We start from the raw sequence: 23,734 nt of genomic DNA, 5'->3' as shown, positions 1-23,734 counted from the left end.
TTCACCTAGCAAAAGATGTGTTTACGTTTTGGGACTTTTCGAGCATGTGGCAAGGTCCTATTCTTGCTTGAAGGACAAAGTCTTCCACGTCAATTTTCCTACTACAGTCATATCATGTGTTATATTGTTTTGTTCAGCTTGAGTCAGGAAATCGTGTTTAGGATTTTTACAGCATTCAGATGAAGAATGTACGAGTTAGTGAAGATCGCAACAGTTGTGATCTCGCCACATGCAAACAGTTCAGAATCTACTTCAAATTCCAACACTATTTCCACAGTAGTTCCTCAATGATGCTCAAAAAAGTTAAGAGATGATCGAGCAAAATCCCTAGGACGAGTTTCCATTTGTAGCTGGTGCTAAAGATGATTTTTGTTTTTTTTTTGTTTCCAAAGTCAAAAGTTAATGAAAGTCGTGATCGTTGTAGACTAAAGCTGGCTGCTTGTATGTGAAACTTTTGGTAAATCACACCAAAAAAATGCTGTTTTACCATGTTGTGGAAAAACGTTATAATCTCCTAAACTCACACTTTTACACAAAATGGCCGTAGGTTGTGTGGCTATCCCATAATATTATCAAAGCTTCCTTTGGATATCCCCGACACGTGTTTGGTTTCGTTTCTGTATTTAGAAATAGTTTTTGGCCCCATAAGCGATTTTCTTCACATTCGTTTTTTTTTTTTTTTTTTGCGGTTTCAACTGCCGTGATGTCATCGTCTTGGAAGGGGTGTCGTTCACTATACCCATAATTCATTCTCACCGGGTACTAGGTTTGTGGAAATTTTGGTGAGTCTTCACGCATGTGGCGGGGGTCAAATCTTTGGTCAAAGGCGCAGATATTTTTCCAACTGCGAAAATGATCTGGTCCTTGCAGTCAGTCCCTGCTGCTGCAGGCCATAATGGGTTTTTACAAGGAATTTTGTTTTGGTATATTTACACTATCATGGCAACATAAATGTGTAAAATAAAATGAATTGAACAAAGGGCAACTCTTTAGAGAAACAGATGGGTGAGACAGTTCAAACAGAGGTTTTAGATTGTGGGAGTCTTTTCCTGCTTTGCATGTTCTGGTTATGGAGACAAACCAGGACGGGACTGAATAATAAGTGGAGTGGAGGTGGACTATTTAAAGGCAGACTAACAGATCCTTGAGGGTCAGGATTGTAGCTGATAGACTGTTCAAATACTTATTTGCCTCCCTGTGTCTCTGAGTCCCACAGGTTGAATGTTTGTCTAAATATATCCTCGATTGATCTCCGGTCAGAGAATCAGATCGTCCAAAATGAACCAATATCAACTATGAATCGTTGACCACAAGTTGTGATATGAATGGAATGGATGTTCAAATTAATCGTTTCACCCTAGTGTGAAAACTGCTGAAATGATTCTTTTCCTAAATAAAAATGTGTGAATCCCTCTGTGGACTTCCAAACTGGAAAAATCTTTTCCTCAGTGGCACGAGCATTTCACTGTTCTGTTTCTTTGGTTAAATGAGAAAAATTTAAGCATGTTAATGGTTTAACAACTATTAGCTGGACCGATAAATAACCATCTTGATTTACTGCATCCGTGACGTCAGTGATGGAGCAGTGAAAGCTAGCCATCTTATTATAGACAAGTTGGAGCAAACATCCAAACCATTTTCTGATGGTGAACTTATTGAAAAATGCTGAAGGCTGCAGAAGTCTTGTTCCCAAAAAGCAGTCGACCTTAAACATGAGTCTGTCAAGAATTACGATCAGATCCAACATCTCTGAGGAAACATGGGCAGCCATATGAAGGAATCCAGTCATTTATTGTATTTTCAGTCACTATTGATGAAAGCACCAGATATGTACAGCTGTGTGCATATTTATTAGAGGTGATGAAGAGACGTCACAGTGGAGTTTCTGGAGTTGATGGACACAACAACAACTGATGACATAGTCAGCTCTCTAGTTACTGTGCTGGACGATGTTGCAGTGAAGTGGTCACATGAAGTAGTTTTGGTCACTGATGGCGCTCCATCAAAGGTCAGGAAGAAGGCAGGTGTTGCCACAAAATTCAGGCAGAAACCAGGAAAAGATTCTTATAATAATGAATAATAATAATAATGGACATTTCATTGTGTTTTGCACACTTGAATGACAGTAAATGTGTTTCTGCACAGGATTTGAATCCTGATATTGACGGTCTGGTGACGTTTTAGGAGAAAAAGGAGGTTAACTCCAAACTCTTATATTCACAAATGTTTGCAAGTTTAATTTAGTGTAATTTTGTCATCGTTTGGACGTTTACATTTTAGGAAGATGTTTCATTTTTTCCTGTAGCCCCTCTTCAGTTTCAGATTTAAAATATTCAGTCTGTATAAAATTGAACAAACCAATATGTTTTAAAGTGAAATTAATTTTATTTAAGATTCATTGGCCTCTGTGAATGAATGTGTAATAAGAAATGATTAGGCTACCATGTTGGTTGAGGCATGTTTTCCAGTTGGGTAAAAAAACAAGAATAAAGCTTTATTTTGCCTTTACGCTACTGGTCCGGCCCAGTTGAGATCAGACGGGTTGAATGTGGCCCCCGAACCAAAATGAGTCTGACACCCCTGTTTTAGCCTCTCCGTCACTCCTCAACACGCACAGCCCTCTGGGAGTGGCAGACTGCAGGTACGGCGGCCTCCGACAGAGGGCGGTGCTGCATCGTGCGGTCTGAAAAAGCACCGAAGAAGCAGCAGTTGGAGGTTATGGCGTCACGCGGGTCCCCACGGCTGCTGGACAGACTCCTGTTTACAGTCAAGGTGAGTCGGGCGCGTGCACAGGTAAAGTACACGACCCGAACCTGCTCCGCCAATCCGGAGCGCGAGAGCGCGCATTCCGGGCGTCACGAAAAGCACTAAACTGGCAGCATTTCGACTTTATGAAGAACGGTTCAGGTTCGGTTCTGGTCCGAGGACCAATAATGACGTCCAGCGGGGGCGGGGCCTGAGCTGTCACCGGTTCTGAGGGGAGGAGCTCCTCAGAAGAGATGAAGGTCTGCAGAGAGGTTCTACAGTGCAGACCCGGACGGTTCTGCTGGTTCTTCAGCTGCTCCTGGCTGGTGTTGGAAAAGTTTTCTCCGATCTGGATTAGAACCAAACTGAACGATGATGTGAATCCTCCATGAAGCCCGGCGTCACCTGAAGCTGTCAGAGGAGACTCATGTCCTCATCTGTCTGCAGAACCCCACATGCCGGTCCAGATGCTGCACGCTGAGGAGTCGGGCTCAGTACTCCTCCAGCTGCAGACCCGAGGAGGAGCAGGAGGAGGTAGGGGTCCTCCTCAGCTGACGGTTGCCTGCAGGGGGGGTCGGTGTCTGCTGATGTGTCCTGTCCTCCACAGACCTTCCAGAAGCTCCTCATCGCCAACAGAGGAGAGATCGCCTGCAGGGTGAGACCTGTCACTCACTCTTCCTGAAGAAGACCCCCCACTCATGAGAGCTGAGAGGGGTGGGGCTTCCTGTCTGACAGTTCAGTAGCATTCAACAAAACTGTCTCAGTTACAGTACTCTGATTACTTTTAAGTGACCCTGACTGCAGAAAAAAAGCTTTTCTCAGATGAACCCGGCCATGTCCATCCTCTGCAGAGCGTTTCATGACAAAAACAGGAAGTGGCGGCGTAAGCTGGCCGTTTAGCTCCTCCCCAGGACAGTAGGAGGAGCCTGACGTCTTTACAGTAAACGTCTTGATCCAGCGTCTCTAGATTCCACAGGGTGGATTTCTTAATTTACATGTGAGAACTGGGATGGAAAGAAAGCTGGATGAAATGGAGGCAAAACAGCCCCCCGTCAATAAAGAGGGGGGTGGGTGGGCGCTAAGCATATAGAGGGGAACCCATGAAGGGGGCCACAAGCCCCTCACCTAACACAGAGGTGAAGGAAAGTTGGGGATAAGACCTCCCCCCATTGCACGGCCTGCGTGCAGAAACCTACGGCTTGGAGGAAGCAGGAGAACCTTCTGGAGCTTCACAGGAGGTTTCTTCTCACAGATGCTCATCTTTAGGACTCTGGTTTGCAGATGAATCTTGTGTGAGGTTCGGTTCCCAAACGGTCTCTGTTCTTAGGACCTCCTCTGTGCTCCTCTGCAGGTGATCAAGACCTGTAAGAGGATGGGCATCCAGACCATAGCGGTTCACAGCGACGTGGACTCCAACGCCGTGAGTCTCCTTTGCTTGGTGTGCAGCGTTTCCGGACAGCGTAGACTCACTCGGTTCTGGGTGGAGGCCCGTGTGGGTCCAGCATTGACTGTTTACGAGAACTGGACTGAGTGTGACGTCACCCATGGAAGTGACTTTCTTCTGCCCCCAACCAAATCTGTCAACCAAACATTTCCAACACTGGACCTGGGCCCTGGCAGGTTCCACCTACTATTGAGACTTCTGATTGGTCAGTTTATAACTTGAAGAAATATCCTAAAAGAATGAGGATTATCAAGAACATCTTTAAAGGTATCAGGAGTGGTTCTTCTGACAATAGAATGACAAATTGCTGTTTATTTCTCTTAAGTCTATTTTGGCTTGTTGAGACCAGCAGGTACTTCCTGTTTGGAACGCCAAGGGGGAGGGGTCACTCAGTCCAGTTCTCATGTCATGGTCTGTACCACAGTCTGACCACTGTGGCTCCTGTGATTACTGGGTCTGAATTCAGGAACCAGCAAGTGACATTTGACGTTGGGTGTGGGCGGAGCTTAACCAGTAGTTCCTCCTCTTGCAGATGTGATGTTGAATTTCCCCTTCAGTGGATTTCCCTCATGTCCACCCTGACTCGTTCTGCACTCTCATGTAGGTGCATGTAAAGATGGCGGATGAAGCAGTCTGCGTTGGCCCCGCCCCCACCAGTCTGAGCTACCTGAACATGGATGCCATCCTGAATGCCGTCAGGAGGACTGGAGCTCAGGCTGTAGGTGCTTCATGCTGACTGAGGTAAACGTCCTGTGGCAGCCCTGCAGCTGAAGACGTTTCTGCTCCTCCCCCAAGGTTCATCCAGGTTACGGCTTCCTGTCTGAAAACAAAGAGTTTGCAAAGCGGTTGGTGAGTCAGAAACTGACACCCTTATTCAGAACCACAGGTCTGAGCTGAGGTGAGGCTACTCTTCTTCTTCATCTTGAATCTGACGTTTTGTCGTTTTATCCGTCTGTCTTCAGGCCGCGGAGGACGTGACCTTCATTGGCCCAGACACCCATGCAATCCAGGCCATGGGGGATAAAATCCAGAGCAAACTGATCGCTAAGGCCGCTAAGGTCAACACCATCCCAGGATTTGATGGAGTTGTCAAGGTATTGTTCTCAGCCAATGAGAAGGCCAATCTCCACAAACGGCAAAATAAGCCTGTTGACGTCAGGCATCCGGTGACTCAAAAGGTTAACATTTCCTGGCACATTATTCTGACTGATGTTGTGTTTAGCATCTTCCACATGTGGGTTAAGGTTCACTCAGTCAGTGAGGGGGTAGATGGGGCAGTTATACTGGTGAGGGTGTAGATGGGGCATTTATACTGGTGAGGGGGTAGATGGGGCATTTATACTGGTGAGGGGGTAGATGGGGCATTTATACTAGTGAGGGGGTAGATGGGGCAGTTATACTGGTGAGGGGGTAGATGGGGCAGTTATACTGGTGAGGGGGTAGATGGGGCATTTATACTGGTGAGGGGGTAGATGGGGCAGTTATACTGGTGAGGGGGTAGATGGGGCATTTATACTAGTGAGGGGGTAGATGGGGCAGTTATACTGGTGAGGGGGTAGATGGGGCATTTATACTGGTGAGGGGGTAGATGGGGCAGTTATACTGGTGAGGGGGTAGATGGGGCATTTATACTGGTGAGGGGGTAGATGGGGCAGTTATACTGGTGAGGGGGTAGATGGGGCATTTATACTAGTGAGGGGGTAGATGGGGCATTTATACTGGTGAGGGGGTAGATGGGGCAGTTATACTGGTGAGGGGGTAGATGGGGCAGTTATACTGGTGAGGGGGTAGATGGGGCATTTATACTGGTGAGGGGGTAGATGGGGCATTTATACTAGTGAGGGGGTAGATGGGGCATTTATACTGGTGAGGGGGTAGATGGGGCAGTTATACTGGTGAGGGGGTAGATGGGGCATTTATACTGGTGAGGGGGTAGATGGGGCAGTTATACTGGTGAGGGGGTAGATGGGGCATTTATACTGGTGAGGGGGTAGATGGGGCAGTTATACTGGTGAGGGGGTAGATGGGGCATTTATACTGGTGAGGGGGTAGATGGGGCAGTTATACTGGTGAGGGGGTAGATGGGGCATTTATACGGGCGAGGGGGTAGATGGGGCAGTTATACTGGTGAGGGGGTAGATGGGGCATTTATACTAGTGAGGGGGTAGATGGGGCATTTATACTGGTGAGGGGGTAGATGGGGCATTTATACTGGTGAGGGGGTAGATGGGGCATTTATACTAGTGAGGGGGTAGATGGGGCAGTTATACTGGTGAGGGGGTAGATGGGGCATTTATACTGGTGAGGGGGTAGATGGGGCATTTATACTAGTGAGGGGGTAGATGGGGCATTTATACTAGTGAGGGGGTAGATGGGGCAGTTATACTGGTGAGGGGGTAGATGGGGCATTTATACTGGTGAGGGGGTAGATGGGGCATTTATACTAGTGAGGGGGTAGATGGGGCAGTTATACTGGTGAGGGGGTAGATGGGGCAGTTATACTGGTGAGGGGGTAGATGGGGCATTTATACTGGTGAGGGGGTAGATGGGGCATTTATACTAGTGAGGGGGTAGATGGGGCAGTTATACTGGTGAGGGGGTAGATGGGGCATTTATACTAGTGAGGGGGTAGATGGGGCATTTATACTAGTGAGGGGGTAGATGGGGCATTTATACTGGTGAGGGGGTAGATGGGGCAGTTATACTTGTGAGGGGGTAGATGGGGCATTTATACTGGTGAGGGGGTAGATGGGGCAGTTATACTGGTGAGGGGGTAGATGGGGCATTTATACTGGTGAGGGGGTAGATGGGGCAGTTATACTGGTGAGGGGGTAGATGGGGCATTTATACTGGTGAGGGGGTAGATGGGGCAGTTATACTGGTGAGGGGGTAGATGGGGCATTTATACTGGTGAGGGGGTAGATGGGGCAGTTATACTGGTGAGGGGGTAGATGGGGCATTTATACTAGTGAGGGGGTAGATGGGGCATTTATACTGGTGAGGGGGTAGATGGGGCATTTATACTGGTGAGGGGGTAGATGGGGCATTTATACTAGTGAGGGGGTAGATGGGGCAGTTATACTGGTGAGGGGGTAGATGGGGCATTTATACTGGTGAGGGGGTAGATGGGGCATTTATACTGGTGAGGGGGTAGATGGGGCATTTATACTAGTGAGGGGGTAGATGGGGCAGTTATACTGGTGAGGGGGTAGATGGGGCATTTATACTGGTGAGGGGGTAGATGGGGCATTTATACTAGTGAGGGGGTAGATGGGGCATTTATACTGGTGAGGGGGTAGATGGGGCAGTTATACTGGTGAGGGGGTAGATGGGGCAGTTATACTGGTGAGGGGGTAGATGGGGCATTTATACTAGTGAGGGGGTAGATGGGGCATTTATACTGGTGAGGGGGTAGATGGGGCATTTATACTGGTGAGGGGGTAGATGGGGCAGTTATACTAGTGAGGGGGTAGATGGGGCAGTTATACTGGTGAGGGGGTAGATGGGGCATTTATACTGGTGAGGGGGTAGATGGGGCATTTATACTAGTGAGGGGGTAGATGGGGCATTTATACTGGTGAGGGGGTAGATGGGGCAGTTATACTGGTGAGGGTGTAGATGGGGCATTTATACTGGTGAGGGGGTAGATGGGGCAGTTATACTGGTGAGGGGGTAGATGGGGCATTTATACTAGTGAGGGGGTAGATGGGGCAGTTATACTGGTGAGGGGGTAGATGGGGCATTTATACTGGTGAGGGGGTAGATGGGGCAGTTATACTGGTGAGGGGGTAGATGGGGCATTTATACTGGTGAGGGGGTAGATGGGGCAGTTATACTGGTGAGGGGGTAGATGGGGCATTTATACTGGTGAGGGGGTAGATGGGGCATTTATACTGGTGAGGGGGTAGATGGGGCATTTATACTGGTGAGGGGGTAGATGGGGCAGTTATACTGGTGAGGGGGTAGATGGGGCATTTATACTAGTGAGGGGGTAGATGGGGCATTTATACTGGTGAGGGGGTAGATGGGGCATTTATACTGGTGAGGGGGTAGATGGGGCAGTTATACTAGTGAGGGGGTAGATGGGGCAGTTATACTGGTGAGGGGGTAGATGGGGCATTTATACTGGTGAGGGGGTAGATGGGGCATTTATACTAGTGAGGGGGTAGATGGGGCATTTATACTGGTGAGGGGGTAGATGGGGCAGATATACTGGTGAGGGGGTAGATGGGGCATTTATACTGGTGAGGGGGTAGATGGGGCAGTTATACTGGTGAGGGGGTAGATGGGGCATTTATACTGGTGAGGGGGTAGATGGGGCAGTTATACTGGTGAGGGGGTAGATGGGGCATTTATACTGGTGAGGGGGTAGATGGGGCAGTTATACTGGTGAGGGGGTAGATGGGGCATTTATACTGGTGAGGGGGTAGATGGGGCATTTATACTGGTGAGGGGGTAGATGGGGCATTTATACTAGTGAGGGGGTAGATGGGGCAGTTATACTGGTGAGGGGGTAGATGGGGCAGTTATACTGGTGAGGGGGTAGATGGGGCATTTATACTGGTGAGGGGGTAGATGGGGCATTTATACTAGTGAGGGGGTAGATGGGGCATTTATACTAGTGAGGGGGTAGATGGGGCATTTATACTGGTGAGGGGGTAGATGGGGCATTTATACTGGTGAGGGGGTAGATGGGGCAGTTATACTGGTGAGGGGGTAGATGGGGCATTTATACTGGTGAGGGGGTAGATGGGGCAGTTATACTGGTGAGGGGGTAGATGGGGCATTTATACTGGTGAGGGGGTAGATGGGGCAGTTATACTGGTGAGGGGGTAGATGGGGCATTTATACTGGTGAGGGGGTAGATGGGGCAGTTATACTGGTGAGGGGGTAGATGGGGCATTTATACTAGTGAGGGGGTAGATGGGGCATTTATACTGGTGAGGGGGTAGATGGGGCATTTATACTGGTGAGGGGGTAGATGGGGCATTTATACTAGTGAGGGGGTAGATGGGGCAGTTATACTGGTGAGGGGGTAGATGGGGCATTTATACTGGTGAGGGGGTAGATGGGGCATTTATACTGGTGAGGGGGTAGATGGGGCATTTTTTACTAGTGAGGGGGTAGATGGGGCAGTTATACTGGTGAGGGGGTAGATGGGGCATTTATACTGGTGAGGGGGTAGATGGGGCATTTATACTAGTGAGGGGGTAGATGGGGCATTTATACTGGTGAGGGGGTAGATGGGGCAGTTATACTGGTGAGGGGGTAGATGGGGCAGTTATACTGGTGAGGGGGTAGATGGGGCATTTATACTGGTGAGGGGGTAGATGGGGCATTTATACTGGTGAGGGGGTAGATGGGGCAGTTATACTGGTGAGGGGGTAGATGGGGCATTTATACTGGTGAGGGGGTAGATGGGGCAGTTATACTGGTGAGGGGGTAGATGGGGCATTTATACTGGTGAGGGGGTAGATGGGGCAGTTATACTGGTGAGGGGGTAGATGGGGCATTTATACTAGTGAGGGGGTAGATGGGGCATTTATACTGGTGAGGGGGTAGATGGGGCAGTTATACTGGTGAGGGGGTAGATGGGGCATTTATACTGGTGAGGGGGTAGATGGGGCAGTTATACTGGTGAGGGGGTAGATGGGGCATTTATACTGGTGAGGGGGTAGATGGGGCATTTATACTGGTGAGGGGGTAGATGGGGCAGTTATACTGGTGAGAGGGTAGATGGGGCATTTATACTGGTGAGGGGGTAGATGGGGCATTTATACTAGTGAGGGGGTAGATGGGGCATTTATACTAGTGAGGGGGTAGATGGGGCATTTATACTAGTGAGGGGGTAGATGGGGCATTTATACTAGTGAGGGGGTAGATGGGGCAGTTATACTGGTGAGGGGGTAGATGGGGCATTTATACTGGTGAGGGGGTAGATGGGGCAGTTATACTGGTGAGGGGGTAGATGGGGCATTTATACTAGTGAGGGGGTAGATGGGGCATTTATACTGGTGAGGGGGTAGATGGGGCAGTTATACTGGTGAGGGGGTAGATGGGGCATTTATACTGGTGAGGGGGTAGATGGGGCAGTTATACTGGTGAGGGGGTAGATGGGGCATTTATACTGGTGAGGGGGTAGATGGGGCAGTTATACTGGTGAGGGGGTAGATGGGGCATTTATACTGGTGAGGGGGTAGATGGGGCATTTATACTAGTGAGGGGGTAGATGGGGTATTTATACTGGTGAGGGGGTAGATGGGGCAGTTATACTGGTGAGGGGGTAGATGGGGCAGTTATACTGGTGAGGGGGTAGATGGGGCATTTATACTGGTGAGGGGGTAGATGGGGCAGTTATACTGGTGAGGGGGTAGATGGGGCAGTTATACTGGTGAGGGGGTAGATGGGGCATTTATACTAGTGAGGGGGTAGATGGGGCAGTTATACTGGTGAGGGGGTAGATGGGGCAGTTATACTGGTGAGGGGGTAGATGGGGCATTTATACTGGTGAGGGGGTAGATGGGGCATTTATACTAGTGAGGGGGTAGATGGGGCATTTATACTAGTGAGGGGGTAGATGGGGCATTTATACTGGTGAGGGGGTAGATGGGGCATTTATACTGGTGAGGGGGTAGATGGGGCAGTTATACTGGTGAGGGGGTAGATGGGGCATTTATACTGGTGAGGGGGTAGATGGGGCAGTTATACTGGTGAGGGGGTAGATGGGGCATTTATACTGGTGAGGGGGTAGATGGGGCAGTTATACTGGTGAGGGGGTAGATGGGGCATTTATACTAGTGAGGGGGTAGATGGGGCAGTTATACTAGTGAGGGGGTAGATGGGGCAGTTATACTGGTGAGGGGGTAGATGGGGCATTTATACTAGTGAGGGGGTAGATGGGGCATTTATACTAGTGAGGGGGTAGATGGGGCAGTTATACTGGTGAGGGGGTAGATGGGGCATTTATACTAGTGAGGGGGTAGATGGGGCATTTATACTAGTGAGGGGGTAGATGGGGCAGTTATACTGGTGAGGGGGTAGATGGGGCAGTTATACTGGTGAGGGGGTAGATGGGGCATTTATACTAGTGAGGGGGTAGATGGGGTATTTATACTGGTGAGGGGGTAGATGGGGCAGTTATACTGGTGAGGGGGTAGATGGGGCAGTTATACTGGTGAGGGGGTAGATGGGGCATTTATACTGGTGAGGGGGTAGATGGGGCATTTATACTGGTGAGGGGGTAGATGGGGCAGTTATAATGGTGAGGGGTAGATGGGGCATTTATACTGGTGAGGGGGTAGATGGGGCATTTATACTGGTGAGGGGGTAGATGGGGCATTTATACTAGTGAGGGGGTAGATGGGGCATTTATACTAGTGAGGGGGTAGATGGGGCAGTTATACTAGTGAGGGGGTAGATGGGGCAGTTATACTGGTGAGGGGGTAGATGGGGCATTTATACTAGTGAGGGGGTAGATGGGGCATTTATACTAGTGAGGGGGTAGATGGGGCAGTTATACTGGTGAGGGGGTAGATGGGGCATTTATACTAGTGAGGGGGTAGATGGGGCATTTATACTAGTGAGGGGGTAGATGGGGCAGTTATACTGGTGTGATTTACTGCCTAACCATGATGTGCATCTGTGTCAGTCTGCAGAAGATGCTGTGAAGATCGCCCAGCAGATCGGTGAGTTCATTGTTGTTACCCCCCCCCCCTTTTTTTGGTGTCTAGGGGTATCTAGGGGGGCAGAACATGAAAGTAATGTCTTGGCCACCAAATTGACTAACAAAAACACCAAAAAGAATATCTCCATACAAATATTTATTTAAAAATAAATAAACAACAACCAACATTAACTAAAAGTGAAGCAAAAAGGCTTCAGGGTGAACCCAGGCCAAAACAACAAACAACCCCCCCTCCCCTACCTGAAATATGGAATCTTACCTGTAAATGAAAGAAAAGAGAAAACAAAGACAAACTCTAACCTCCCTGGAGTAACAAAAACAGGAGAAAACAAGTACTGAAGAAAATGGCAGTTCACCCCTACAGCTTCACTTAACATAACTATAAACCAGAAAAATAAACAGAGTGGACACAAAACCACAAAGTACAAAACAAACTATAAAGTACCACAGAACCTACACCACAACTAAACAGGTGGAGAACTACAAAACAAAAATGGAGAAGAGCACCAAGCTGCAGTGGAGACCGGCTGCAGTCAAGCTCCCTTCTCACATACTGGAGGTCCAAACGGTGCTTTTAGGCGGCCTCCATCAGCTTGGGTCCAAATGGAGGCCACACCCTTTCCAGCGCACCACCTGAGACAATCAGACACACAAAGATCCACAAAAACAACAAAGTCCCACTCTGATAGAAAAAAAAAAAATACACAGAACAAACAAAACTAAATACGGCCAAGATAAAACTACTTTCCTAAAGAAGCATTCATCCCAGGTGGAGCACATACACAACGTAATAGCTTTCACAGAGCGCACCACACAAATTCAAGACCCCACAAACTTATGATGCACCACACAAACTCTAGACGCGCCAAACAAGACGCAACACACAAACTCTAGACCCACGCCCCTCAAGACACGCCACACAAACTCAGGATGTGTGATGCTCAAGACGCGCCCCCTTTTATTCAGGACGGGCGCCCGCAAGACACGTGCCCGTCCACTTAGGACGCGCGCCCCTCGAGACAAATAGAATAAAATACACAAAACACAGTACAAACAAAATCAGATACAGCCACAGCCGTAACAATCGTGCACGCCGCTGCTGTCAAAACATGGATCTGAGGATTTTCAGCAGCAGCAGATGGGGCGGAGCCTCGTGTTTACTCTTCCTCTGCTTTAAAGTCTTCTTCTACTCTGTTTTAAGACAAATTTCAGTCATCAGGTCCTGGACAGAAAGACCGGAACCTGATGTGTCTGCCAGGAAGCTTGTCACTTCAGCCTCTTTCAGGACCTGCAGAGCAGAGAGAACAGTGTCCAGCTTTCTGATCATTTTGTGATCCTCATGAATCAAAGGGGTTAGTGCTCCCGGTTTTAGTCTTTTGTAGAACTGGATGAGTTCTGAGGTCCAGAGTCAGCCCTCCTTGAGAGTAAGCTCTTCAGGGGACGGACCTGACCGCAGAAGGGACCTCGGGATCAGAATAATTGACCTGGAGGCGGCAGATGATGGAGAAACATCAAGAGGGAAAAGCAAAGATGTTTAGAGAGAACAGTGCTGTTCCAGAGAAACTGCAAAGTTAGTCAGATTCCTAATCTTTACCGTTCCACAGCAGCTTAACCTGGTCCTATCTGTTCCAGGTTACCCGGTGATGATCAAAGCCTCTGCGGGGGGAGGGGGTAAAGGCATGAGGATAGCCTGGAATGACGAGGAGACCAGGTATGTGAGTCTAGAGGAAGGTCCACTCGCTCTTCCCTCTAGCAAAGGCTTTACCCCGGGTTTCCTCAGCAAGCCAGAGGAGGTCTTGGAGGTCCGCTTGGGTCCTTATTAGGCTGAATACCGGCCAAGTTCACCACAGGAGGGATTGGCTTTCTCCGTACTTGTGCAGCCTCTCCTCCTCTGGTTCCAAAAATACCTGACACCATCAGAACCAGATCAGCTTATCTGGGTCTTGACCACAGAACCTGGTTCCAGGGACCCGTGTCCCCAGTCTACTCGTCTTGGGGGTAAGATGGCTCTTTTGCATCGTTGTTCCATGTGGACCAGATTGGTGCAGTGAGAGGCTTTTAGTTTGAGCACAAAAAGCTCAAACACCCCCAACAATGTGAGACACAGCAAGTTTAACAGCTGCTCACACTTGAGATCTCAGAGCTAGAGCGGTCAACCCTCGATTGGAGGTTTGCAGGTTTGGTTCCCGCCTTGCCCACCCATGTGTTAAACATTGCTCCTGGTGGTTTTAGGTTGGTGCCAGTGTTCAACAGCTGAGGCGCCATCAGTGTGTGAATGTGTGTGTGAATGGTGCTAACTGGAAAGCACTTTGGGCCTTTGAAGAAGGTAGTGAAGCGTCACTTAAGTAATTCCATTTACCTAAGAAGTTACATGACACCAGAGGAAAATGGCTACCTGAGTCAAATACAGGCTCTACTACAACAACAACTTTGCATCAACGTTCATTTGGCATCATGACTGTCTGACATGAAAAGGTCTGATCCAAAACTTACTGAAGTGCCAGGAGCACTTTTCTAAGGTGGGTGACCGTGTGGGTAACCGGTCACCCACGGTGTGTAACCGTGTGGGTAGGCGTGTGGATGACCGTGTGGGTGACCGTGTGGGTGACCGTGTGGGTGACCGTGTGGGTGACCGTGTGGGTAACCGGTCACCCACGGTGTGTAACCGTGTGGGTAGGCGTGTGGATGACCGTGTGGGTGACCGTGTGGGTGACCGTGTGGGTGACCGTGTGGGTAACCGGTCACCCACGGTGTGTAACCGTGTGGGTAGGCGTGCGGATGACCGTGTGGGTGACCGTGTGGGTGACCGTGTGGGTGACCGTGTGGGTGACCGTGTGGGTGACTGTGTGGGTGACCGTGTGGGTAACCGGTCACCCACGGTGTGTAACCGTGTGGGTAGGCGTGTGGATGACCGTGTGGGTGACAGTGTGGGTGACCGTGTGGGTGACCGTGTGGGTGACAGTGTGGGTGACCGTGTGGGTGACCGTGTGCACACCGCGATGGGTCATAAATGTAACCCGGGTGGAAACTGGAGCAGTGATGGTGCTTCTGTTCTTCTCAGGGAAGGTTTCCGCTTCTCGTCCCAGGAGGCAGCATCCAGCTTTGGAGACGACCGGCTGCTGATTGAGAAGTACATCGACAGGCCTCGGCACATCGAGATCCAGGTACACGCTGTTCACACCCGGTTCTCCCCAGCCTGAAGAACCTGAGAATGAGCTGAGGAACCAGGACTATGGACTAACCATTCACTAGATTTAGAGATAATGCAGCAGATGTGGCTCATAGCTACTGGAACTTTCTCCAGGTTTTTTCTTCTGATGGTCTAAATCAGGGGTTCTCAAAGTTTTTGTGGCAGAGGGCCAAATTAGGAACTCCACATTAGACTGGGGGCCAATTTTGGTGAAAACAATAAACGTTTTAACAACTTTAATGACCAAGTGTCATTTGTACAGTTAACCAGGCCCTACAGATGTTTTCCCAGTTGTGGTCAGAGGTTGCTGTACAGATCTTCTACTCGTCTAGTATTTGTATCATTTGACAGACTTTCTTTTGCTCTGGACAAACAATGTCAGCTACTTTCAGCATACATTCTTTTTACAAACTCCCTGTGACTGAAGGACTAACTACACCGGGCCATTTCCAAAGCCACAACGTAGCTACTAGCTTCTGTCACAGCTTCACTGGATTTAGCCATTTTAGTAAACATTATCTGCTGTGCAGCACAGCCTCGTTGTAGTTGTTGGAGCTTATTGTTGCGCTCTTTGAAGGTAAATTTGTCATAGTTTTTATGATTTGTAACATGGTGATGATTTAAATTGAATTCTTTGAGCATTGCATTTACCTGCTTGTAAATCAGACACATGACTTTATCCATGAGGGACGACAAAGTCAGCATTTGTCCACCTAGCTTGAAAGCGCCTTTTCTTCTCGTTTTTCCTCAAAGGAACCTGCTCTGACTCTCTGAATCCTTCTCTGATTCCATTTCTACTGCCGTGGTCACGGTCCTTCCTTTCTCTGCAGAGGCCATGATGTAGAAAATGTTGTTGCCCTCTTGTGGTCAAATTAATACACTGTTCTGTTGACACCCAAGAATAAAATTACCTTTTTTCCTGCAGATGTTGCCAGAAACTACGAAACAGTATTTTTCCTAGCAGTCTGCAACTGGTTTAATAACCATCAATTAGGATTAATTGCGGGCCACCGAAAATCTTTCCGCGGGCCGCCATAGGCCCCCCGGGCCGCACTTAGACGACCCCTGGTCTGAGACGATGAAGAGTTCTGATGCTGGCTATCACAGCAATGCAGCCATACTGAGAGGTGTGACTGATTTCTAACCCATTTGCTTCCTAAACGTCTGTAGGAGGCGTCTGCCTCCACTGTCCACACTTCCATCCCTTCGTTTCTGCTCATGTTAGGCATGAAGAGTGCCGCCTCTCTCCTTTAAAACACAACAGTTGGTTTGAGCAGACCTTGTCCTCAGAAGCGTGGAGCACATACGTGTTTCCTATAGATTAGAACATGCTGAAGGTCAGAACACTCACCTTGACTGCTGCTCGGTTCTCCTCTGCTGCAGGTTCTGGCTGACAAACATGGGAACGCCCTGTGGCTTAATGAGCGGGAGTGCTCCATCCAGAGGAGGAACCAGAAGGTGGTGGAGGAAGCACCCAGGTTGGTTCCTGTGCGGCAGCGAGTTGGGAGAATGTTCCAGCTCTGCTCTGATATCATGAGCCCTTTCCCTGGTTCATGCTTGCAGCTAAAACTGCTACAGGAGACAGGCCCGCTGTTCAGTGAGAACTGGTTCTAGCAAACAAAATCCTGATACCAAACAGAACCGGCTTCTGCTGCTCATCATATTGTGGGGCTAATCAGTACAACAGGTCACCAACCAGACATGAAACAGGACAGAGAGAAACCCCTACTTGCACAACAGAAACACATTATAAGACCTACATCATGTTCATGTTAAGCCTTTCAAGGTAAACTATATCCATGGATATGATAATATAGTACCTTTGGCAAACAAAAGAATTAGTATTTTAAATGAAATATGAGTTCTTTTACTGCAAATTTTCCTATCTAGAAGTAAGTCGACTCGATCTCTGAGGCTCCACCTTTCGCTCCTTTCGGGCGCCGCCCATTTCATGACATCATCCTAGAGCTGGCTTTGGCAGCGCGTCTGCATTTCGCCCCCCAAAACAAACAACATCTGAACTTTTGCAAAGATGCTGAAGAACAATCCTTCCATGTTTCCGTGACTAAGGTTTGGGATTTCTGAAACCCTTGCAAACCTTTGAAAAAATCTTTCAGGGTCAGAATGGCTCTGTTAGAACGCCGCTAACATTGGAGATGAGCCCCCCCCCAGAATGCTGCTCCCTCCTGTTACCACGGACACATGGTTCTCCAGATGTGTTTTTGATCTGGATCCCCGAGCTGCAGCTCTCGCTCTGTTCGTCTCTGCAGCACGTTTCTGGACCCGACCACGCGGCGGGCGATGGGCGAGCAGGCCGTGCAGCTGGCCAAAGCTGTACAGTACTCCTCTGCTGGAACTGTGGAGTTCCTGGTGGATGCTCAGAAGAACTTCTATTTTCTGGAGATGAACACGCGACTGCAGGTTTGCAGCTGCTTGGAGGCTTCGTAGGCGATTGAGAGCAATTTGTTTTTAGAAAGTATAATCCCACTTGGACCCAGGTGGAGCACCCCATCACTGAGTGCATCACCGGCCTGGACCTGGTGGAGCAGATGATCCGGGTCGCTAAAGGTTATCGGCTGCAGCACAAACAGGAGGACATTCCCATAAACGGCTGGGCCATCGAGAGCAGAGTCTATGCAGAGGTCAGTGAGGCTGCTGAAGCTTCCAGGAAATCCAGAGCTCTTAGGTTCTGACAGGAACGAGCAGACGAGGACCGCCAAAGCCCTTCAGCCTCTTAAGCCCGGTCTGATTCTTCATCTGTGTGCTCTTTGATGACGTTTCATTTCTCCACTCTGTTCTTTTCTGAATGTCCTTCTTCATCACCTGCTTGATGTCTTCCTCCTCCTTTTTCCTTTGTCTCAGTTTCTGCTCCATGTTCTTCATCCTGTCTGGACCTTAATGGTGTCTTGAGTTTTGCTGTAGGAGCATCTCTGATTGAGTTTGACATCTTTTCAGGACCCCTTCAAGTCCTTTGGTCTTCCATCGATCGGACGCCTGTCGCAATACCAGGAGCCGCTCGACCTCAGCAACGTGAGTGTGTGTGTGTGCGTGCATGACTGTGTGTGTGTGGTGGTCTTGATCAGGTGGTTTTTCTGTCAGGTCCGCGTGGACAGCGGCATTGAAGAAGGAAGTGACATCAGCATCTACTACGACCCCATGATTTCAAAGGTGAGAGCTGGCTGAGTTGAGGGTTGGAGCTCCTCAGGCGTCTTCAGCAGTGACTCCTCCGCTGTGTCTACAGCTGGTGACCTTTGGAGCGACACGAGCAGAGGCCCTGGCCCGGATGGAGGAGTCCCTGGACAGATACGTGATCAGGGGTGAGCGGCAGACCTTCATGGAGACAGGAGCTGTTGTTCTTCTATGAGGAACTGTGATCTTCTTCAGGAGTGACCCACAACATTCCTCTGCTGCGGGAAATCATCACCCACCCTTTGTTCATCTCCGGTGACATCAGCACCAACTTCCTACCCGAGGTTTATCCTGAGGGCTTCAAGGGTCACCAGCTGGAAGCGGAGCAGCGGCGAGAGCTCCTGGCATCAGCTGCAGCACTCCACATTGCTGCTCAGCTGCGCTCGCAAAGCATCCTGGGAAACCTTAGGTGAGGCTTTCCGTCTGCAGCACCTACTCTTTCTGGACTTGTACCGTGGTTCATGAGGGAGTCCTGAAGTCTTTGTGCTCTCTGATGTTCCTGCAGGTAATCCAGTATTTGAGTCCCACTCTGATCATCTTCTGATCCATTTTCAAAGCTTTCCTAGTGGTCTTCTAATTCTGATTATGCTAGTTTTAGCCAAAATACAAAAATAATGATGTCATTTTCTAGGACATAGTTTCTGCAGAGCAGCAGGAGTTCATTAGAAAATTCACCTCAGAGTTGTGGGCGGGGCTATTTTTGCAGAGTAAGTCCCATCCTCCCTTAGTTTACACTGTCCCCTGCTAGCTTACAGCCCCTCACAGCCCCAATCTAACATTAGTGGTGCAACAACCCGTCCATCAACATCAGATCTATCTATTCGGACAGTTTAGATCCAGATTCCAGCTCAAACCAGGAAAACAAAGACGTACATAGATCTGACAGAGGATGATCAGAATGGAGCAGAGCAGGGAGCTTGTAGCTGATTGTGGTTTTTCTGTAACAACTACAAATGTTTTTAAACGGCTTTTTTCGTCTGCTTCTCATTCACAACAATTTTGAATAAAGAAATACTCAGAAATGCAATATTAATCTGAATGTCCCACCTTTAATGAGAAAAATGCCACACAAACATGAAAAACACCAAAACACCATTTTTACTGAAGTCTGTCTTTAAAACCTAAATAAAAGTACGACCTGGAAGCTGTAAAGCTGAGTTCACACTGAACAAATTTAATTATTGATGTTGATTGTTGATCGATCATTGATATGTGTTCCTAAACTTGATCCCCTGGACGCGTGTGGGAGGAGCTACCGCCACATGATTTTAGCCTGATCGCTATATGGAGCAGTGTCTGTGTTTATTTAATGTACAACGCATGGGAGACACGGATGATGTTTAAACATCAGGTTTATTTACTTTAAAGAACAAAAGCCTCAGAGATCCTGTCTCCGTCTCTGGGTTCATGACATCATCAGAGAGTCTCCGCTACGATGAGCTTCACCGTCTGCTGCAGCTGAATGACGGACACTTCAGTGCTACTTCTGTTTCTCTGGGACCCAGTTTGACAGTTTGCTGCTCCGCATTGGTCCAAGGGGAAGAAAAAATAACAAGAAGAATAAAATTAGATGATGTTTTTATTATTGTCTCTATGCAAATGTAAAAACATATTCTAAAGTTCTGGTAGTGAAGGATCAGATTCTCCCCATGTTGGATTTGGACTCCACTCGCTGAACACGTCATGCGCCCAAATCTGAGCCCAAATTCAGATTTTTAAACTCTAGATGCCCAGACAGCACCACGGCTCAAATCCCACTGCTGCCTGACCAACGGGCCGCGTCCAACGCTCAAATCACGGCGCAGGCCCTCAGATTGCGTCTGTTCGTTGACTTGACATTGAAACCGGACGCCCCTGCCGTTTTCAAATGGCTCTACTCTGTTTTCAGGGTGTCCTCCTCGGTGGCGGGACACAGCAGCTGGGACCTGTCTTTGGAGCTGGGGGAGAGACACTACGATGTCCACATCACCAAATCAGGGAGCATCTATACTGTGAGCATTTCTTGTTTGACGTGGAGGTTCATGCTGGTCTCATCACATCTGCAGATCTCAGCTGCAAATCCACAAATGATGAGACTTGGGGTTCCACGAGGGAGGGGACATTACCTGTCACTTCACCTGACAGAACCTCAGCAGAACCCTCTTAAAACAGTACACACCGTCCAAGAGCCGCTCCTCTGCTTGGAGACCCGGTTCTCCTGAGTCCAGCAGATCGTGCTTACATGGGTCCCCCCCCCCCCCCCCCTCACACACACACACACAAACACACACACTGCTGCTCTGCTCAGAGACACAGTTTACTTGCACAGAGCAGCCGGTCGGTCCTGTTTGAGCTCCAAAGCTTTTCTGGAGCGAAACACCGTCTACGCATGACGTAAACCAGAGCAGTAGTGACCAGAATAAACTGTTTATATGCACCATGATCGGATCAACAATCGGCATAACCCACCTATCTCCATCGGACAGAAATATGAATGAGTCTGATGGGGGCAGAGGATTCTGAACGGCGTGTTTACATGACGTCATCTTTCTTCTGATCAGGGGTTCATTTCCATTACTGTTGTCCTTATAACTAAGCTACTGAGTTTGTTGTTTGATGAGAAGCTTGGGGCGCTGCATACACCAATCGTCTGAGCTGCAGAAGCTGCCCCACATGTAGGTCCTAGCAGAGAGCAGCTCTTCTGGCTTTACCGTCACTGTGAAGTGGGTTCTTCTGCGATCAGAGAGGAAGGAGGAGCATCTGTGGGCGCTCGCTTTGGAAGCAGAGAACGTCATCGCCGGTGCCCCGTTTGTCTGCAGGTGGAGGTGGACGGAGGAAGAGTAGAAGTCATTGGAGAGTGGAACTTGGCCTCCCCCCTGCTGCCGCTCACCATCAACGGTTCACAGAGGATGCTTCAGGTACGCTCCAGTCAAAGTGAATCCAGCGTCTTCAAACTGACCAATCACAGAGTCCTACCTGCTTCCAGTGTCTGTCCAGAGAGGCTTCAGGAACGATCGCTCTGCAGTTCATGGGAACCCTGGTAAGAAACCGCCTTCAGGAAGCATCTGCTGTGGCTCTGTTGTCAGGGTGAACATTCCTCTCTGCCCTCCCAGTTTAAGGTTCGGGTTTTGTCCAAGTTGGCCTCTAAGCTAAACTCCTACATGCCAGAGAAGCTCCCAGAAGACACCAGCAGCATCCTGCGCTCTCCGATGCCGGGCACGGTGGTGGCTGTGTCTGTGCACCCCGGAGACACGGTAATGCATCCCAGCAGCCAGCTCTTCTCTTCCAGATGTTTCCGTCTCTGCATCCTTCATATGGCTCATGTGTCTTAGAAGGACATCCGTCACAAACCATCCATTCTGCAGTTCTTTCTGTTTCAGAATGAAGGGTTAGACTGGAGACGAGAAGAAGCCACGGCAACATGCACATCTTTGAAGAACTTTTCTTCTGAGCCCAGTCTTAGTTTTCATAACTGCTGATTCTTTCCAGGCTGACAGGGTTTTGTCCGTGTGCACATGTACTCATGCACAGACGTGCATTTCCAGGCTGCTCTGTTTTCCTGCTTTCTTTGAGTTTATAAACTGATGTTTTTCTTTAGTTACTAACTCTGTTGTCATTCTCACATCAAGCTTCTGCTCTGCGTTGGCTGCAGGTTGCAGAAGGTCAGGAGATTTGTGTGATTGAGGCCATGAAGATGCAGAACAGCCTGACTGCAGTCAAACAAGCAAAGGTGAGAGTTTTTGGCAGACCCATGAGATCCAGCTGGTGGGTTCAGTTCGGTCCGTGTTCACGTCTCGCACCGTGAGGCCGTGTCGGCGCTGCGGCCTCTGCTGCACGACGATGCTGGGAGGTTTTCCTGACGTCACTGTTCTGAAGCGGTTGTGTGGTTTGTTCGTCCTTGCAGGTGAAGAGTGTCCACTGTAAGCCTGGGGAGACGGTGGGCGAGGGGGACCTGCTGGTGGAGCTTGAATGAAGCTGCTGTGACCACGGATCACTCAGCAGCGCTGGACCCTCTTCCACCATCAGAGGCCTTCATGATTCTGTTTTTGTTCTACTTGTAGTTCCATTAAATAATCTAGTCTTGGGTTGTTCTGGTGGTTAATTTAGTTGTTGGGTAGAAGGTTTCTGAAGCCACAAGGCACCACAAGCGTGACTCTTGTGTAGGACCATCAGAAACATGTGGACTCAGAAGCCCCAAAATGTTCTGACCTTACCCCCTTTCTGACCTTTTGATTAGAGCTCAGAGTCTTTGAGTTCCTGAAGACTCATTTTCAATATGTTTTGACAGACTTCATCATGTGAGAGTGCACATGTGGCAGAAAACAGCTTTACTTTGAGAAGTATGAAGCTACAGTTGTCAGCATAAATGAGTACACCCCCTTTAGAAAGTACTAATAAACCAGAAGCTCAATCAACAAAAGAAACATTTCCAAACTTTCCACAAAGTTGAGGTTTATTGAACACTTTAGCACCATACATGAAACAAAGGTTAATGATCTAACTTGGATCACATCATCTCCAGTTTTACTTCAGTTGGCTGAAGCAAAAATGAAATCAAAAACGACCACATCTAGTATTTCTTTAAGCACAGCACCAAGTCTTCTAGGCATGGAATGAACAAGTTTTGATCTTGTGGCAACATCTGTCTTTGTCCATTCTTCAAGAAGAACCTCTTTGAGAGCCTGGACAGAGAGTGATGGTCCACTTGTTCTCCAGAATCCCCCACAGGTGTTGGATTGGGTTCAGATCAGGAGACCTGCTTGGCTGTTCAGTCACCTTCACCCTGTTCTTCAGAAATGCAGCAGCAGCTTTAGAAGTGGCTTTTGGATAAATGAAGTGACGGCAGCATCTTCTGCTTCAGTATAGAGCAGCACATTGTTGAGTTCATGCTACCATCAATGAAGTACAGCTCCCCCACACCAGCAGCACTCATGCAGCCCCACATTAGGACACTCCCACCACCATGTTTCATTGTAGGCACTGTCCATTTTTCTTTGAAATCCTCACCTTTGCAACACCATCCAGTTTCAGAACCATTAGGTCCACAAACGGTGATCTTTGTCTCATCACTCCAGAGTATTGAGTCCCAGTAGTCTTCATCTTCATCAACATGGGCCCTAGCAGATTGTAGGCGTGCTCTTTGTGCATGGGCTTCAGGAGAGGCTTCCTTTGTGGACGATAACCACACATGTCGTTCCTCTGCAGTGTGCGCTGTATTGAGTTATGGGAGACAGTTGGGTGTTCTGCTGCTTTAGCTAACTGCAGGGAACCTGCACGGCCATTTTCTTCAACCCTTCTCATCAGAAGACGCTCCTGTCCAGATGTTAGCTTCCGTGGACGGCCTGGACATCTCTGTTAGATGGTTTTACTTCCGTCTTTCTTAAATCTTTGGATCACTTTTGCTTTAGTATTTTGACTAATATGTAAAGTTTTGCTGATCTTCTTGTAGTCCTCACCTTTTTTGTGCAAATAAATGATTTGCTTTCTCAGATTTTGTGACATT

The 23,734-nt window shown here is 48.7% G+C and overlaps 1 protein-coding gene across 1 annotated transcript; it reads left to right on the top strand.

Moving 5' to 3' along the window:
* Window positions 1-2,618: 2,618 nt before the first annotated feature.
* On the top strand, window positions 2,619-22,316 carry pcca (propionyl-CoA carboxylase subunit alpha). Its single transcript, XM_023963147.2, has 23 exons — window positions 2,619-2,772; window positions 3,193-3,279; window positions 3,353-3,400; window positions 4,097-4,165; window positions 4,794-4,907; window positions 4,985-5,038; window positions 5,152-5,283; window positions 11,838-11,874; window positions 13,506-13,584; window positions 14,935-15,037; window positions 16,447-16,541; window positions 17,334-17,484; window positions 17,562-17,705; window positions 18,019-18,093; window positions 18,163-18,231; window positions 18,305-18,380; window positions 18,448-18,661; window positions 20,141-20,243; window positions 21,051-21,149; window positions 21,218-21,271; window positions 21,345-21,485; window positions 21,884-21,961; window positions 22,136-22,316. Exons 1-23 carry the CDS (start codon window positions 2,719-2,721, stop codon window positions 22,202-22,204), a joined length of 2,145 nt encoding a protein of 714 aa, XP_023818915.1. The 5' UTR covers window positions 2,619-2,718; the 3' UTR covers window positions 22,205-22,316.
* Window positions 22,317-23,734: the final 1,418 nt, after the last annotated feature.

Source organism: Oryzias latipes, chromosome 15 (assembly GCF_053564925.1).
Source record: "Oryzias latipes strain Hd-rR chromosome 15, Olatipes_Hd-rR_3.1".
In the NCBI taxonomy this organism is placed as follows: Eukaryota; Metazoa; Chordata; class Actinopteri; order Beloniformes; family Adrianichthyidae; genus Oryzias; species Oryzias latipes.
The sequence above is the reverse complement of the archived record's forward strand: the minus strand, read 5'-3'. Positions and strand labels throughout refer to the sequence as shown.

What these genes read in the sequence shown, in the direction of transcription:
- pcca (XM_023963147.2), top strand. Translation starts at nt 2,719, where the DNA reads ATGGCGTCACGCGGGTCCCCACGGCTGCTGGACAGACTCCTGTTTACA. An exon ending in CTCGGCACATCGAGATCCAG is followed by an intron (nt 15,038 to 16,446) that starts GTACACGCTGTT and finishes CCTCTGCTGCAG; the next exon opens with GTTCTGGCTGACAAACATGG. An exon ending in ACGACCCCATGATTTCAAAG is followed by an intron (nt 18,232 to 18,304) that starts GTGAGAGCTGGC and finishes CTGTGTCTACAG; the next exon opens with CTGGTGACCTTTGGAGCGAC.